Genomic DNA, 18613 nt, shown 5'->3' with positions numbered 1-18613 from the left:
CCAGGAGAGTCCCCGAGTCGGGCGGTGCCTCTTTCTTCCCTCGCCCACTCTCCGACCGAGCGGCGAAGAAGCCAGCCGAAGAAAAACAGCCTCGCCCTCTTTCCTCTCCCCCTCCCGCTCCGCCCGGTTGCTTTACTTCAGCGCGAGTGACGGGCGGCTGGGCCAATCGCAGTGCCCAACTGAGGCAAGAGGCGGTGCGGAGGCGCGGCTGGGCCAATTAGCAGCTAGTCTCTGTCACCCTCCCCTCAGAATCGCGCCGCGGCAGTAGCTGGAAGGCCTCGGCCGGAGCCGGCCTCGGTCTCAGCCCCGGCAACGCCGAGCGGCAGGTGAGAGCAACGCCGGTCGTGGTGAGAAGCCGAGCAGAGGCGGCGCTCCCGTCTGTGGCCTTTCACGGATGGCTGTCTGTCTGGGTGGGTTGTGCGGTGCAGAGACCCTCCTCAGACCACTCCGGCCTCGCTGTCTCGGCCGCCCGGGGGTGTGGCTGCCCGGCCGCACGTGGGGTGCGGCGCCCGACAGGCCTCCCTTCCTTTGCCAGACAGTCCCCCCTCCTCGGGAGATCGAGGGCGCTCTTTCCTCCGCGCACGTGGGAATGCCCAGACGCGTGTCGAGGTCGGGTTGGTTCCTCAGTGGCGGGGTGGGGGTCTTGGGGTGCGCACGAAAATCTCTGTGGGTCTTGGCTGTTATTGTGGGGCTGGGTCCGGGGAGGAGGAGGAGGGGGTCGAGGCCCTGCCTTTGTCTGCTGGGGACGCTTGTGGGAACGTAGAGAGAGAGAGAGAGAGAAGCCGGGACTCGCGTGGCTGCATCCTGCAGAAAGAGGCAACCTTGGAGGAAGAGACGTCGCTCCTCAATCGTAAAGAAAGAAACGGACGCCAATAAAGAAGGAAAGAGGCTGAATGGCGGGGGGGCCGTGTTTATGCCACGCCTGGCATTTGCTTTTGCGGGGAAGGAAGGAGGCCAGCATGGATGGACGCGCGTGGATCAAGACCCTTCCTTCCCTCCCCAAAGCAAGCGAACAAAAGAACCCCTCCTTCATCCTCCTGCTGTTGAAAACTAAAGAATGAGAGATAGATAGATAGAATGAGAGATAGAGAGAGAGTGATACCATAAATAGATAGAATGAGATAGATAGATAGATAGAATGAGAGATAGATAGAATGAGATAGATAGATGGATAGATAAATAGATAGATAGAATGAGATATATATATATATATATATACCATAGATAGATTATACACGTAGGAAGAGTTTTAACCCATGACAAAGAGGATGGGGAGAGAAAAACACTCCAGCGGTTAAGCTGAAAAAAGTAAAATAAATATGATTTGGCAAGAATAAAAGGAATGAGAAGAACCACATATCATCCTGAGCTCCTTGGAGAAAAATCAGCATAGCTTATTCAGAGCTGAAGAACTGTTTCTGAAATTTTCCCAAAGGCAGGATTCAAGGATCTCTCAGAGGTGGTTCTTCAGCTCTGAAGAAGCTATGCTGATTTTTCTCCCAGGAGCTCGGGATGCTGTGTGGTGGTTCTTCCCATTCCTTTTATTCTTGCAAAATCATAGAAGGCGGATTAGACAAAAAGCTGTTCATATATATTAAAAAGTTGAGTCCGTAGTCTTTATTTTGCTTTTTTCATCTTAACCGGTGGAGTATTTTTCTCTTCCCATGCTCTTTGTCATGGGCTAAAAAACCCCTCGAAGGGTTGCTGAGCCTTAAAAAATAAAAGTGAATCTCGGGTGCTTGCTGTTGATCAGAGCCAAGTTATTTTGAGCCTCAATTCTGAATTTGAGTGGGTCTGTTGATGGCTTCTTCATCAAGCCCATCCTCAGTTTTATTTGTTCAGGATCCTAGTTGGGGAGCCGGGAGGCTGTGGGTGATGAAGACTTTGCAAAACCAAAGCTGGAAAAAAAGAGAAGGGTTTGGGGCGTTTTTTGTTTTGGGGTTTTTTTTGGTAAATGCTTTATTCTCATTGTCTGTGTGGCTTAAAAGCAAGTAGGCGAAAAGGTGGGGCGGAAAGAGACAGGAGGGAGGGTTGATTATTAACCATTCTGGAACCGGATTTAATAAGGAAGCAGATAGGTTTAGTCATTGGGTAACTTTGGAGTGAAGTACTAAGGCCAGTGTACGAAGGTCTGGGTTTGGTCCAAAGGCTTTGTGCTAGACTCAAATACTCTGTGTGATGCAGGGTGTTAACTTTGTGATGAGTGCCTAGAAATCCATGCAGCATTTTGCGGTTACAAATGGAATGTAAGTGATGAAATATTATTTTGACTGGATTGGGCTTTACCCCCTGTAGCACAGACTGATATGTCAGGAGGAGGAAAACAAGCCACACAAAACGCTACTGTGGTTCTTAGGCTCTCTTGTTTATCCTCTGAATCAGAGCAAAGGTTTGCCAGGAATGCAGTGAGGTCCAAGTAAATTTGGATTGTTTTAAACTAGCTTTGTTTGCCAGAGGATGTCATGATCGATTACCCAATACTGGACCAAGCAGGTTTCTTTCATACCAAGGATCACGGCACGTATTCTTTCCTTCTTTGTCAGGCACTTGTCTTGCTTAATGAAATTGTACTGTGACTAAAGCTTTAAATGTAGGATGTGGGTGTGCCAGAAAGGGTTGGCTTCCAATAATAACAGCTTGGACCAATTTCCTAATCTTAAGTGCCTCCTGAGGAGTTGCGTTGACCTTTCCTCATTGCTTACTTTTCCAGGGGCTGAGGCTGGATTGCTGAGGATGGTATGTGCTTCCCGGTGGCCGGAGTGGAGACAGGCCATTACCGAGTTACCCCACCTTCAGTGAAGGTGCAGCCATGTCTGTCCTGATAGCAAGAAAGAAAGTGACGCGGAAATGGGAGAAGCTGCCAGGAAGGAATACATTCTGTTGCGATGGGCGCATTATGATGGCCCGTCAGAAAGGCATCTTCTATTTGACACTCTTCCTCATTGTGGGGACGTGCGCTCTCTTCTTTGCTTTTGAGTAAGTTCATCATGATTGGCCTGCTTGCTTGCATGTTTTATTCACAAGACTGGAATTCATTAACAGCCCACATTCTTATAGATCTAACTGCTGCTTGAGCAAGGTCCCGAATATTATCTGGGACGCTGCACTTGCTCTTCACAATCTGTTTTCCTTGTTGCCTTCTAGGAGGAGACTTTGTGATATCCAAAGGAGAACATCTAGATTCAATCACATATTTGTTCCATAGAGCATCAACCCTGTGAATTCTCAAATTTCTTCTTTCCACTATGTATTCAAAATGGATAGTGATTAACGTGTGTGTGCACACACATATGTGAATATACATAAGTATGTATATGTATAAACCATGTGTGTGTGATGTATGCGTATGGGTAGATATGTACTTTCTTGTGAGAGCAGGCAACAGAATTTCATTTTTAATGTGTGCCAGTGTGTTCACAATAAAAAATGACAAGATTATCTTATAGTTGCTGTAGCACAGGACTGTCAAACTCCCAGTCCATGGGCTGGATACGTCAAGTGCTGACCATGCCTACGCCCGGTTTAGCGAAGGGGGAAAAAGTCCCAATATGTCATGTGACACCATCCGTGACAGTGTGAGTTTGACACCTCTGCTCTAGCATGCTACAGTCCATTGGGCTTCTTGCGGAGGTGGATATGCTGCTTTTTGTCTTGATCGCTTTGGATGAAAGCGACAGAGTTGTCTGTTTTCTCCCTTCCCACACCAGTACATTCTTCAAAAAGAAGTTGGTCAAAGCAGAACATACTAACAATCAATCTCATTTATTTTGAAAAAGGCTTTGCTAAAAGATGTCAAGAACTTATCTTTTGAAAGGTTCTTTCATTCTTGTGGTTTCTTATTTAAAAGAGCTAAATCAAATGAAGGAATTTAATACTGTAACGTTTAATGCCTGGTAAAAAGTGAAGAAAATTCTTGGATCCTTTCCTAGTACGGAATACCGTGTCAGATTTCAAAGATATTTGAATAGTAGAGATTGGATGCACTTGTTCAAGAGATGTGATTTCTATTGTGGATTGGGGAGGATTACTGACCAGAAGGTCCTCTTTCTCAGAATATGGTCCACCTTTGGGAATATTCTGATAGGAATGGCTTAGAGTATGAATTTAGGAAATGGCATAATAAAAAGAGGTTGTGTTCTGCCAATAATGTTTGTAGCATAATTTGCGGGAACCTTTTTGGAACTGCTTTGTTATGAGGCCAGTACGCTAATGTGAGTTTATCTGAAATTTATGCACTTGCCTCATTTCTAAGATTCATAACTTGGTCACTTGGCCAAAGGAAGACTCATTTCTAGAAAAGGATGTGGTTTAATGCATATTATATACAAACAAATGTGTAGGGGGTCAGTTTTTTGCAGATGAAGGCAAATTCTAGTTTTGTTATACTGATAGACTGCTGTCTTCATTGGCTCGTAATTATCTTTTTGGAACCAAATCTGTTACAAAGGAATGTGAACACCAGAGGAAACCGGCATGTATGGCCCCATCCCCCATATCTCCCCCCTTTGGAGCTACAGTATCTAATGAGTACCTTTTCCCATGTTTTCCGTTAAAGCTGTGAGCATATCTGAAATCCACAGCTGCAGTTGTGGTTAGTAGAAACAGGTCCTTTCAGTAGTATCTTCTCCTACACCCTCTGTTTTGGAGCGGTTGGTTAGAGTTCTACCAAAAGAATTTGTTAAAAGTCTACATGCTTTTAAAAGAAGATTTACTTCTAGTATTTATTCTTGCCATGCCTATTTTCACCTGTTGCTTTGGACTAATCATTTTTGATTTGTTCATTTTTAACATGTATATAGATACAGACTTTGCCACTAGATCTCCTGGCATTCTGTAATAAGATAGCTTGTTGAACATGAAGAGGACTTATGGAAGCATAGCATCCTTTATGGTCCTCTGGGTGCTTTGTGTATACATCCAAGGCCAATCTTATATATCTTGATTCTGGCATTGTCTGCCTCCATCTCCTGTAGTGACACTGCATCACTCTTACCAATCTTGGCTACCTCCATTTGTAATGGGTTCCTTAGGGTTTTATGACTGTTGCATTCATGAAGATAATAGAGTGATGGATCAGTCTTGCTACACAAATGATTATATGTTGGCACTCATGTCTTTCAACTCAGTTTGATGAGCATTCAAGCATTGCTGGCGAGAGGGGAGCAGACCGGTCTGAGTCTGCTTCTCATCCTTGAAAATTAAATGGCATTTGGCCACTTACTTTAATTTTTCTTGTTAACTTATAATTTAGAATAGAATAGAGCTGGAAAGGACATCTTCTAGTCCAGCCCCTGATCAAGCAGGAGAACCTATACCATCTCAGAGAAGTGACTTCCTGTCTCCTTAAAAACTTCCAGTGATAGAGCACCTATGATTTCTGAAAGCAAGCTGTTCCACTGGTTAATTGTCCTCACTGTTAGGAAGTTTCTTCTTAATTTCAGGTTGCTTCTCTCCTTATTTAATTTTCAACCATTATTTCTTGTCCTGCCCTCTGATGCTTTGGAGAATAATTTGACCCACTCTTCTTTGTGGCAGCCTCTCAAATACTTAAATACTGCTATCATGTCACCCTTAATTATTATTTTCTTTAGACTAGGCAGACCCAAAGCCTGCAGCCGTTCTTCATTTGATTTAGTCTCCAGGCCTTTGATTATCTTAGTTGCTCTTCTCTGAACTTTTTCCAAAATCTCAACATCTTTTAAGTAGTGTGGTGACTTAAATTGGTTGCAGTGTTCCAGGTATAGTCTTACTTTGCTCCAAATTCTTCCTTGTTTAGCCCTGCGATGGGATGGCTGTGTCCAAAAAGATGGGGGGGGGGAGGTCCTTTTGGAGACTCCTACTTGCATCAAAGCTGGCAATTACAGCCAGGAAGGTCATATTCAGGATGCATGAGTTGTGGCCTCCTTTGGATCAGGAGATTACTAACTCAAGGCCTTGTCATGTTGCATTTGGATTATTGCAATTTACTCTTTATGGGACTGTCCTTGAAGGCCATTGGGAAACTTTAATTGTATGCCTACTAACTTGTCAACACCAATTTTGTGGGAGGTGCACTCGTTATCAGAAGCCTCTTGGGTGCAACTCAAGGTGCTTGATGATCACTTACCAAAGCCCCACATGGCTCAGGTTGCTGCTATTTTGGGTAGCATCTGACCCAAAGTACAGTCTTCCCACCCAGTTCCCAAGATAGAAAGATGTTATGGGTGAGGGAGGATCACGAGGACAAATTAAAGTTATGGGGGGAGGAAGTAGGGAACCTGATTTTATTTGGGAAAGCAGCCAAAATTGCTTTTTCCATGGGTCTTTTGGGCTAGAAGGCAATACTCAACTTATGAAAGGAGTATTCTGTAGCTTAAGTGCTATGTGATGAGTTGCAATTTGTTGATTTTATTATTTGTCTTTTATGATGGTTGATACGTTTGTAACTTGTGAGTTGTCAAGTGTCCTAGGAGGAGAAGGGATATCTTAATCAAACAAATGCTGTTGTATTAATTGAACAATGTTAAGTGGGAAGCAGAGAGTATCCTGCCTCGGAGAAGATTTCAGAAACAGTTCTTCAGCTCTGAATAAGCTATGCTGATTTTTCTCCAAGGAGCTCAGGATGATATGTGGTTCTTCTCATTCCTTTTATTCTTGCCAAATCATAGAAGGTAGAATAGACAAAAGGAGCTGTTCATACCTAAGCAACCTTCAGACACCCAGATTCGAGAATTGTGGCATTATGCATAGAACCCGAGTCTCTGTACCACTTTTCTGATATTAGTCCCTGTACTATATTGGTATTTTCCTGGAGTAATATCTTTCGAAACTGCTCTCCCACCTTGAGTAAACATGGCAAATAACAAAACTGTCATAGTATTGTATAGTAAGCTGTTCCCAGGTTAGAGAATGTGACAAAACAGTGAATGTGTAGAACTGTTAAATATTTAATATCGTTCACTGAGAAATCTAGGAGAAATATTACCCCAGGATGCACTTTGGCATGAATCAGCAATAATACAAAGTGGGAAGTATAGTACCCAGAGGTCTTGTCCAGCACTTTATATGTAGCTGCCTGATTGATGATACAAAATATTAGAAATAAATAGCTACACCCGATATGTGAAAGGTTATGTTTGAAAACTGAGGAGGATGTGTCTTAAGCATTAAGACACGGTGGCGCAGTGGTTAAATGCAGCACTGCAGGCTACTGCTAGATCAGCAGGTCAGCGGTTCAAATCTCACCGGCTCAGGGTTGACTCAGCCTTCCATCCTTCCGAAGTGGGTAAAATGAGGACCCAGATTGTTGGGGGCAATATGCTGACTCTCTGTAAACCGCTTAGAGAGGCCTGAAAGGCCTATGAAGCGGTATATAAGTCTACTGCTATTGCTATAAGCATTAAAAGACAATAGAGAAGATTGCTGTATGTGAACTTTTAGAAAGGTTAATTCAATCATATCAATTTCATCAATTTTGATGAAAGTGAAAGTTGGAAAACTTCATGTTATTAGTTCAGTGTGAATCTTCAATCTGTTCTCCCCTCTTGAGGTTTGCAAGAAGAAATTAGACAGGTAAAGACCACGATGTTATAATCACCTGCGATGCTGGGGAAATGTTTCTAAATAAAGAAAGAGAACTTTAAATTTTTTAATAGTTTTGTTTGCATTTCTTAATGTTTCAATAAGATCCTGGCATTCTCCTCTTTAAGCAGAAATGAGAACAAGGTGAAAAAGGACATGGTGAAGGGTATCATTGAGGACTATTGTATAAGTTCAGAGCCATTGAGGACTATTGTATAAGTTCAGAGCCAAAGTACATAGCAACTTAATGTTGATTTTGTTATGCATGTTTAGCCTGAGAGACAAGGTTAATTGGCTGATTGTGTCACTTCCAAACAAAACACTCGTTTTGCTTCTGATTCACATGGAACTTTGAAAGAAAGAACCAGAATGTTTTGCATTTGAAGCTTGCTTCCAGAAGTGTTGAAAGCTATAGGAGGATTATTTTAAGAAATCACTGTGATTCATCTTAGGCAATTATTTAAGCGGTGGGGTCTCTTACCCTAGCAATATTTTTGACTTTTGGAGTTGGTTCAGGGTTTTTTTTAATTATTAAAAAAAGCAATGTTATCAAAATGTTTGTGTTGTGAATAGGTTTATCTAAGTCATGTAAACTGATTTCCATGAATGCTTAAATGTTGTTTACGTTTCAATATACTTCCTGCCTTCCCTTTTAGATCAACCAGATTAAAAATGTTGGCATGGAACACTATTCTTGGCGATGTGCTTTTTCTTCAAGGGGCAGGGCTGTCAATTTGATACAAAAATGCATGTGTTCCAACATTTTCATTGTGTCATGTATGTGTTTATGACGGAAGACCCAAAATAGGAGAGATAGATGGGGAGGATGATCCATTTGGGATCCCTCTAAACCAGACCCCCGTGCAGTTAAAATATATAAAACTAGACAACCTGTTGCTCATTGCCATTGTTTCAGTGAATATCCATTTGAGATACACATGGTTGAAAACGTTTTGCCACCGTCGTGCATCATTTCACCCAGTTAAAGGTTACAGCCATGAAAGTTTTAGTAGTACATAAGCTAATCCACGAGCCAGCAATTCTTGCTCTCGTTATTCCACTTATTCTCCGCTCTTGATATTTAAAGTGCCGGACATTTTAACTCATTAAGGATGTCTTGATTGTTTTGCTTGAAATCTGAGATCAACTGCCCTAGACGAGCACAATTTCCGTGTGAGCTTTTCCTCAATCATCATTCTTTTTTTTCAAAAAGTCATTTTGCAAAACAGGCACATGATTGTTTGAAACCAACTCCCTAAAAACAAGTGCCAACCTAGAGTGTCAATAAATGCCACAGGAGGAAGCCAGAAATCAGTGTTGGTCCTTATACAAATATGATTTTGTTCTAAGCTTGCACAGCTGAGACAGTTCTAAGAGCTTTCAGCAAATGTGGGATTGACATCCCAAAGGTGCTTTTTCAGGAGGCAACTGGACTTTGGGGGGTTTTCTTTTGAAGACATTTCACTTCTCATCCAAGAGGCTTCTTCAACTCTGACAGGATAGCTGGGGAAATGGAAGGATTTATATTCCTTGCAGACAGGGGGTCACTTGCATCCCTTTAGAATCAGGGTCCTTGAGGCACTTGGAGGTTTATCGGCGTCCTCAGGGTCACCTGAGTGAGCGGTGCTTCTGGTTCCTGTAGCCTGCAATTTTTTCCTCTGGAAATCCGTTCCTACTCCCACACCATTCAAAGGATGTTCATCCCAAATTATATAGTTAAAAAGTCGGTAGAGATTCCTAGTCATCCAGGTCATGGCTGTCGGAAAGGTGCTTTTTTCAGGAGGCAACTGGACTTTCTTGTTTTTCTTTGAAGGTGTTTCACTTCTCATTTGAGCAGCTCTGACAGGATGGTGGGGAATGGAAGGATTTATACTCCTTGCAGACAGCTGGCAGTCTGCAGCCTTTTAGATGAGAAGCGCAACGTCTTCAAAAGGAAAAAAACAAAGAAAGTCTAGCTACTTGGGACAAGGTAGATGACTGAGAATCTCTACAGATCCTGCGATGGATGAGTATTGTTTTTAGAAAAGGGGTTCTTGAAATACAAACTGCTTCAACAAGTCCCTTCTACGGCCTCTAGTGAAAGAGTTGAGATCTACAGTGCTCCGGATTCTTGCCTGGACCCCCTTTTAAGAACCTTCCTAAGTCTTCACAGGAACCGACCATCTTTATGTGTTATTTCAGTGACCTGAATTTTTTCCTATTCCAGGTGCCGGTACCTTGCTATCCACCTCTCCCCAGCCATCCCCGTCTTTGCTGTAATCCTCTTTTTGTTTGCAATGGCAACCCTGTTGCGGACAAGCTTCAGTGACCCAGGAGTCATTCCACGGGCCCTACCTGATGAGGCAGCTTTCATTGAAATGGAAATAGGTACGTGGGGTGCCGATTGGCAAAACCAGCCAGCCAGAGGATGTAGACTGCCTCTCTCTCCCCCCCTCCCCCGTTTCGCCCGGAGAGATGGGCAAAGGTCAGCTTTCATTTCAGAACGCTCTGCTTTCATTTCAGAAGCAACCAATGGAACGGTGCCTCCCGGCCAGCGGCCACCTCCACGTATTAAGAACTTCCAGATCAATAACCAGATCGTGAAGCTGAAGTATTGCTACACCTGCAAGATCTTCCGTCCACCCCGGGCCTCACATTGCAGTATTTGCGACAACTGTGTAGGTGAGTGATGGAGGCTGGGATCCAGTCCCTTCGGGGCTGAGAAAATGCACCTTATGTTTTCCCGATGGTCCCTCAGCAAGCTGCTATCTGCTGCTCTGCAGAATTCAAGACATTCTAAGACAGCAACTAAGGGACATGGGGGCTCAGGGGCTAAGACATTGAACTTGTCGATTAGAAAGATCGGTGGTTCGGCGGTTCAAATCCCTAGCGCCGGATAATGGGATGAGCTCCCGTTACTTGTCCCAGCTTCTGCCAACCTAGCAGTTCAAAAGCATGTAAAAATGCAAGTAGAAAAACAAGGACCACCTTTGGTGGGAAGGCAACAGCGTTTCGTGCACCTTTGGCGTTTAGTTATGCTGGCCACATGACCACGGAGACGTCTTCAGACAGTGCTGGCTCTTTGGCTTTGAAACAGAGGTGATCACTGCTCCCTAGCACATATGTGCGAGGGGAACCTTTACCTTTAAGGCAGTAAGTGTTCCCTTTTGCTATTGATTGAAGGAAAAACAAAATTGAGGACCTGGCAACTCCACTTACTGGATGCCTACAGACGCCAGTCTTCAAACCTCTCTTTAAGTGTAAGTTCTAGACTTTCAGTGAAACGAAAGCAGAGTTTTGAAGTTAGTAATTTTGTTGCCACGCAAGCCTCCACACAAGTCTCTGCGGTGATACGCAGCTTCCTTATAATAAGAGGATGAGAATACCTGAACTCAAGTAAGCCCATCAGACCTTGTGTTCTGCTACTGTTTTCAGGTTCAGTTAAACTAGACCTTCTCCCACATTGCTTCTGGCTCCCTCGGCATTCCCCCACATAGTCCAACGTTAGGTTTACTTTACCGTACACATAAAAATTCGGCAAGCCTCTTTTCCTGTAGGCTGCTGGGTATTTCACACTATCACGGAGATGCGCTTCTTAAAAACAAAGCGAGCTTTGAAGGCAGAAGTTGCCCATTTGACAATCCTCCTCCCACCTTGAAAGCGAGAGCATGAATCCGTTCCATAGTTAGCTGGAAGGATTGTAGCGTGGGCTTGGTATGAGAGTGAAACTTGACAACATGCTGGCCGAAGTTTCCGTGACAGTAGCCAAGAGAAAAGCAGGAAAAGCTTCTCTGTTTTGTGTTTTTTTTACAGAGCGCTTTGATCATCATTGCCCCTGGGTAGGAAACTGTGTGGGAAAGAGGAACTACCGTTATTTCTACCTCTTCATCCTTTCGCTGTCGCTCCTCACCATCTACATCTTCTCCTTCAACATTGTCTATGTGGCCCTGAGTGAGTAGGGCTTGTAGTCAGGGGAGGAGGGAACTGGACCAAAAAGCTTTGGACAGACATCTTGGAAAGGAAGGAAGGAAGGAAGAAAAGGGGGGGGTGAGGACGGGGGGAAAAAAGCCTTCAATCTTTGTGTGGTTAATCATTGTGGATTAAATACATTGTGTTTTCCATCTATGCAGAATCCCTGAAGATCGGCTTTTTGAGTACGCTGAAAGAAACTCCAGGGACATATCTTTTCTGCTGATTGATTGATCGGTAGCCGTTTTTAAGTTGGCCAGAGAGAAATAGGAGAGAAATTATTCCGCCCTGCTCTCTCCAGGGGAGGGGAGGATGGCGGGGGGGGGGGGGAGGAATGTGGTAGGGATAGCATTTGGAGAAGTTAATGATTCTGTAAGGAGTTTGTGTTCCTTAACTGAGCTTTCCACGGCTCTGGAGGTTTTGATTTGCTTTTTCACTCTTTGGTCTGTGGTGGGCCTCACTGGATTCCACACGTTCCTGGTAGCCTTGAACCAGACAACGAATGAAGATGTAAGTACTTCCAAAGACACATTCTCTCTCTCTCTCTCTCTCTCTCTCTCTCTCTCTCTCTCTTTCTTTCTCTCCCTCTCCCCTCTCTCCTTTTCTCCTTCTCTTTCTCCCTCTCCCTATTTTTACTCCCTCTCTCCCTCTTCTCCTCTCCCTCTCCCCCCTCTCTTCTCTCTCTCCCTCTCTTCTCTCTCTCCCTCTCTTTCTCCCCCTCTCCCTCTCTTTCTCCCCCTCTCCCCATTTTCTCTCCTCTTTCTCCCCCTCTCCCCATTTCTTTCTCTCCTCTTTCTCCCCCTCTCCCCATTTCTCTCTCTCTCACGCACACGCGCGCACACGTAATCTCTGTGAGAATGTTCTTTTTTTGGAAACATTTATTAGAGCTATTTTCATAGACGTCTGCCCTTGCTCTAAACAGGCGTGACTAAGTTTCTTGAAAGAATATCCATTCTCCTTTGAATGGATTGGAGCCACTGGAATACCCTTCCAAAGAACACAATAAGCTTTCTTCCAAACATGTCGAGATTTTTTAAAAAAAGGAAATCTTCATTTATTGAAGTAAAGACTATAAATGCACTTCCATCTTCTCTCCCTTTGCTTCAATTTGCAGTCTTTCTCGAATCCTCAAGCAGAATAGTGCCTTCCTATTCAACTGGGCCGTTTTTTTCTTTTCATTTGCAAGCAGTAAAGAGCCTTTGACTGGTGTATCAGACTCTGGGGGAGGAAAACTCTTCTGTGGATGAGGAAGGCATCTCATTAGGGCAAAGTAATTAGAAAAACAGCAGGTGCCAAGAGTTCCAGGAGAGATCAGTTGGAAGAAGCCGGAGGAACTTGAAAGATGCTTTTTCATTTGGGATCTGGATGTACATCATCATGTAGATCGATGCTAACATCGGTTCTGGATTTTGGGAGACTGCTCTTGTTCTTTCAGATTAAAGGCTCCTGGACAGGGAAGAACCGTGTGCAGAATCCCTACAGCCATGGTAACATTGTGAAGAACTGCTGCGAAGTTCTGTGTGGTCCTTTGCCTCCCAGGTGATGCTTCCATCTCTGTGTTGTTCCCTGTGTATGAAAGGGTGCAGCAGTTGTGGTGGAGAGGGGTTTGAGGGAAGGGCCCCTTCCCGCAGGTTTAAGTACAAGATAGAATCTAGCTGTTGAGGGGTCCTTGGTGCTCTCTGAGTCACGAGGTTTCATTACCCAAACTGAGTAACGTTCATCAATACTGGAGATCAGTGGATTGGCACTGATGATGTTACCTAGTTTGGGCCATGAAATGTCTGCAAAAAAACCAGCAAGCAGCAGCAGCAGCAGTAGTAGACCCCCTCCTCCTCCTCCTCCTCTCCTCAAATCCCTCTCCCTTCTAAGCACTGATGCTGTTACCTAGTTTCGTTCATGAAACGTCTGCAAGAAAACCACCAAGCTCATAGAAGCACCCAGGACCCCTCTTTTTTTCAACTTCTGATTTACACACTTTCTCCTTTATTGGCAATTTAGCTGTTCTCATCTCTATAAGCATCCCCCACCCCCCACCCCCACTCAAAAGTCTATTTTCCCTGATCATCCGCTTCTGCTTTATAGCGTGCTGGATAGACGGGGCATCTTGCTTCAAGAGAGTGTTGTCTCAGGGAGCGGAGCTGGGCCTGAGCCCAGAACGCAAGGAGAGAGAAGCGCAAAGGAATGCAGTGCCCAGGAAGCCGGTGGCGGCCCCGAGGGCGGCGGTGCCTTCCCAGAGCAAAGCCTGGTAAGTGTGGAAAGCACAGGTGCACTTAGGGTGAAAACTACCTCCTCCCAGGCTTGGCACCAGCACAGTTTTCTAGTAGCCCAGAGGGAAGTTACTGGGGTGGATGGATTTCCAGAAGCGATTTCTATTCTAGGACTGCCACGGTGGTGCAGTGGTTAGAGTGCAGTACTGCAGGCTACTTCTGCTGACTGCCGGCTGCCTGCAATGTGGCAGTTCAACTCTCACCAGGCTCAAGGTTGACTCAGCCTTCCATCCTTCCGAGGTGGGTAAAATGAGCACCCAGATTCTTGGGGGCAATAGGCTGACTCTGTAAAACCGCTTAAAGAGGGCTTTACAAGCACTGTAAAATGGTATATAAGTCTAAGTTCTATTGCTATAATGGGCAAGACACCAAGCCACATTTAATAAGTCACAGGATTTCTATAATGGGCAAGATACTAAGCCGCATCTCTTAACGTGTCTCCAAAGGTGCATAAGATTGATAGTTTTGCTTTCAAGGAGCCGTTTGCGAGGACTCTGCTGTGAATTGCCTCCCCCCTCCCTTCTTTTCTTCCTCCCCAGCTCCCTGGGCCAACAGACAAGGTGCCCCAGGAAGCCACAAAGCCACCCGTTGTTGCTGCTGCTGCTGCAAAAGAAGAACCATCATCACCTGTTCAGACACTCGATCCTGCGCAGATGACACCTTAGCCTCCGAGATGGACCCGAGAGTGCTTTTTACTTGGCTGCCTCTTGTGAAGCTGCAGCGTGAGCAAGGACGGGAACAGCTGGCTGGACAGCATGTTGTTCCTTAGGCGGTTTTGTTTCGCCAGCGGTCGTTGAACAGTGCCCACAAACTGACAGTTGCCAATGCTCCCTTTTCTCACAAGAGGCTGGGCACTCGCTGCTGCTGCTTGACGGACTCTTCCTCCGTCGGCAGTCTCTAGCCCAATGAAGGGAGTGCCTCTCTGGCCACCAGCCCTGGAAGACAGAATAATGTGCTGGGAAGAAAGGCGGAACCTGGTGATCGTGATCTGTGCCATCTCTCTCCTTGTGACTGCAGTATTGTGTGTTTGACTGGTCCCGTTTGCCAATGGAGTTGGGCTGGATCCACGGAAGCCTGCCCCCCCTGCCAAGTTCAGAAATCGCAGCCTTCCTTAAACGTTCCTGACTAAACAGTGCCAATTGGCAGCTCGAGGTCCCAAATAGTTCCTAAATTTTACACCCTGCCAGGGGACCACGAGGTCCTTTTGTCTGCCCCCTCCCCCTCCCCCCAACGTCTGTTCAGGTATTGGAATCTGTGGTGCAGTATCAACCTTCCCTTTCCCCCCTCCCTTTTCCCCTCCTCCCTTTTCGATTGGTTCTGATCTTCTTCTATTTCCTGGAAAGGGTAGAGCCTTCCTTCTCACTAGCAGTTCCCGAAGGGCTGCTGGGGAAATGGGGTCACAAGGGCAGCGTTAAAACGCTCTGGAAGCAGAAGAGCCAGTGTTGTGTGGGTAGAATGTTTATCGCTGTACAAGTGGACCAGGTAAGGCTCTCGGTCTGTGACTTCCGTACAGTCCCATGATGTCTGTGCTCTTAAAGCTCTTTTGATCCAGGGCTGGAAGCTGCTTTGGGAAATACCTGACTAAATTATGACTTGAGTCCAGATGCTTGTGTGTTATTCAGTCCTCTCTCTGCGTTGAGAATCCCATCTGCCGGGGAAGCCATCCTGTACTCTGAATTTGGATGGGGTGGGCAAGTGGAACCACTGCAGATCAACTCTGCCCATAGAACCATATTGTGAAGCTGTAGTATCCTATACGCTTCTGTGGTGATTGTGCCAGTCGGATGGGAAAACAGAGGTAAATGTTTTGAAGGCTGTATATTTTATGGCCCGCCAGCAGAGCTGGCAGAAGATTCAGACAGTGAGGAGGTTGGGGAGGAACATGGGCCAGTCCTGGAGTCTGGGGAAGGCTCTGATGAGGGCTCTGTGGCAGAAGCAGAGGGGGGGGGGGCAGAGCCATATGCCAGTTATCAGCTGCCTTCAGAGTCGGACAGCACTGAGGCAGACAAACAACTGGAGCCTGTTCCCAGTGTGCGCAGCTGCAGAGCTGCCATACAAAGGGAACAGCTAAAGAACGGGTTGACTTCAGAGTAAGGCCACAGGTGGATGATGAATGGCCCCTCCCAGAGGAAATAAAAGAGTGAAAGGGGAGTGGAGTTTGCAGGAGACAATTAGTTCGCTTCATTGGTCCGTGACTCTCCGAGGCTTCTTGCCAAGTTCTGCAGATCTCGGCCTGTCAGCTCTCCAAGCCAGATAAGGTCTGTGACCATAAATTCTCCCTTGAAAGACTTGGCTGGATGTGAATGAGCAGAATTCACAGTCAATTAATACAAAGGGGTTTTTTTCGGGACCGGGAATTTGCTTCATGTTCTTGGGAAGCCTCGGTCAGAACAGTATATCTCCTTGGTGATGGAAAATTAATGTTCGGTTGAGAGAGGAAGCCAACTGAAAGTCATTTCCTCTGGAGTTTATTCCCACAAAAGAATGTTTGGGGAATGATTTTTTTTTTTAAAGCCTGTTCTCCGAGTACAGTACAGGTAGTCCTCTTAATTACGACCACAATTGAGTCCAAAATTTATGCTGCTATGAAACATTCATTCGAGTTTGCCCCATTTTATGACTTTCCACAGTTATTAAGGGAATCGTTGCATTTGTTAAATTAGTAACCCGGTTGTTAAGTGAATCCGGCTTCCCCAGTGACTTTGCTTGTCAAAAAAAGTCGTAAAAGGGGATCACGGTGACCCGGGACACTGTGACCGTCATAAGTATGAGCCACCTGCCCAGCCTCTGAATTTTGATCTCCTGACCATGGAGATGCTGGTGACAGGTGTGAATAACTGTCACAAGTCACTTTTTTCAGTGCCGCTGTAACTTTGAACGGTCACTAACTGAACTGTTGTAAATCGAGGACTACCTGTAGCTACCGTCTCTAGAGCGGGAAGCAAAGAAGGCCTGAATCTTTGAAACCTACTTCCCGGAATGTCTCCGGAGGTTCTCCATCATCCAGGTCTTGCTTGTCTCAAAGGGGCTTTTTCAAAAGGCAACTGGGCTTCCTTGTTTTTCCTTCGAAGACGTTTTCGCTTCAGAAGAACCGAAGAAGCCTCTTGGACGAGAAGTGAAACGTCTTCAGGGAAAGCCCAGTTTCCTTTTGAAAAAGCCCTTTGGGATAGTTCCCAGGAAGTAACTTGGTTTACATCTGTAGAGAATCCGGGGGGGGAAACCCCGTATCTCGAAAAACGGCTGGGAAGAGAATTTTGCAGTGATTCAATCTTTCGCATTCCTGCTCGCCTTGGGATGATCGATCATTCGGCCCCAGAGCCGTCGGGATTGGAGGCTGGCAAGGCCTCCCTGGCGCATTTTGGGATAATACACCATCTGCCCTCCCCACCTGGCCCTCAATGCATCAGAGAAATAGAAGCGGTTTCCACAATGCCTGCTGTGATTGACAGTCGAAAGAAAACACAACTCTTTTTCCAAGTGTGTATCTGTCCATCCTTGTGTCAAGAGCAGAAAAGGCTGCTGGTGTTTTTTCCCCCCTTGCTGCTGAAAGAAATCACCTGCTCGGTTTTAAGATGAGGTTTTTCATGTTATCTCAGGGAGTGGGCGAATGCTAGCTACCCACTATGTCCATCTGTGGTTTCAATGAAGGTTTTGGAAGGTGTGTTGTTAAGTTTTGTTCTGTGGCCTCAAACGGCCCCTGCTGCTCACCTCCGTTCTGCAGCCAGGCCTGGCCGCTCCTGCTTATGTGCAAGATTCAGAATTTCCCGCAGTTGCTTCTTTTTGTACAGTGCACCCCTTTTGATATAACCAACGAAGCTGTGCTAAGCAGACCAGCCCTGGGCGCGGAGCAGAAAAGCAGGCAACGGATATCTCCCTTTTGCTGCCAGTTTTCAAGATCAGGCCTGCTTCACTTCACGTTCCCTGTTCTGCAAAACCTGTCTTTTGAGATCTTCCACCCTTTTTTGGATGAAGCCTTGGGGAATAAGCTACCTAGTTGTGCTTCATAATAGAGTCCTGGTTCTATTTTCTTTCTTTCTTTTTCTTTCTTTCTTTTTCTTTCTTTCTTTCTTTCTTTCTTTCTTTCTTTCTTTCTTTCTTTCTTTCTCTCTCTCTCTCTCTCTCTCTCTCTCTCTCTCTCTCTCTCTCTCTTTTTCTTTCTTTTCCTTCCTTCCTCTTTCTCTCCCTCCTCTTCCTCCCTTCTCTCTCTCTCTCTCTCCCTCCCTCCCTCCCTTCCTTCCTTGGAATATTTTACCTTTTAATTTTTCTAAAAACAACACAGACATACAGGTCACAACTACACTCCAGAGGGGAAAAATGTGCTTTATTTGAAAAATAAGTACCGGAGAATAGAGCTTGCCATGTCATAAGAGTAAGCCAGTTTAGAAATTGCACCTACCTGTTCTTCATTAGAATCTTGTTCTAAAACTACAAAAAACCCCAGCTTTTTACAATAAAGTAGACCTATTGGAAACGAAATAGAACAGAGTACCTCTCCCCCCCCCCCTGCTCTTCCCAACTACAGCTACAAGAGTGAAGACCCTCTTCTCAGTGAGGGGAGGATGGAAGAAGCCCCAGTCCCATTCAGAAGTTCTTTGTGGCGGTATTTGGATTGCGCAGAGCTGGGGGGTGGGGGGGCAAGCAAACACTATTTGCACCCAAAGAGAAGACTGGGCACATGGAGGCAAAGGCGAGTTTGATGGACTGCTGTGGCCTAGAGGTGGAGCTCTCGCCTCACAATCCAGAGTTTGTGAGTTCAATCCTCCGTAGAGGCAGATGTAGGGTCTCCTGCTGGGGCAGGGGGTTTGACTAGATGACCTGCAAGGTCCCTTCCAACTGTG

The 18613-nt window shown here is 45.5% G+C and overlaps 1 protein-coding gene across 2 annotated transcripts; it reads left to right on the top strand.

Annotated features, from left to right (window-relative positions):
• Nucleotides 1-192: 192 nt before the first annotated feature.
• Nucleotides 193-15377, top strand: ZDHHC9 (zDHHC palmitoyltransferase 9). Of its 2 annotated transcripts, none has more exons than XM_087728203.1 (10): nt 193-326; nt 2711-2976; nt 9767-9927; nt 10063-10221; nt 11353-11490; nt 11670-11718; nt 11916-12018; nt 12944-13047; nt 13591-13753; nt 14315-15377. In XM_087728203.1, the coding sequence occupies exons 2-10, from the start codon at nt 2810-2812 to the stop codon at nt 14438-14440; spliced, it is 1170 nt and encodes a 389-aa protein (XP_087584329.1). In that variant the 5' UTR covers nt 193-326; nt 2711-2809; the 3' UTR covers nt 14441-15377. The 2 variants fall into 2 exon arrangements, with proteins under 2 accessions (XP_087584329.1, XP_087584330.1); XM_087728204.1 differs by having other exon boundaries at nt 255-410.
• The last annotated feature ends 3236 nt before the right edge of the window (nt 15378-18613 follow it).

The sequence above is a fragment of the Thamnophis sirtalis genome, unplaced genomic scaffold (genome assembly GCF_051295495.1).
Source record: "Thamnophis sirtalis isolate CommonGarterSnake01/CBP01778 unplaced genomic scaffold, rThaSir2_p1.2 scaffold_13, whole genome shotgun sequence".
NCBI lineage: Eukaryota > Metazoa > Chordata > Lepidosauria > Squamata > Natricidae > Thamnophis > Thamnophis sirtalis.
Note: the sequence above shows the minus strand (reverse complement) of the source record. Positions and strands in the feature narration are given on the sequence as shown.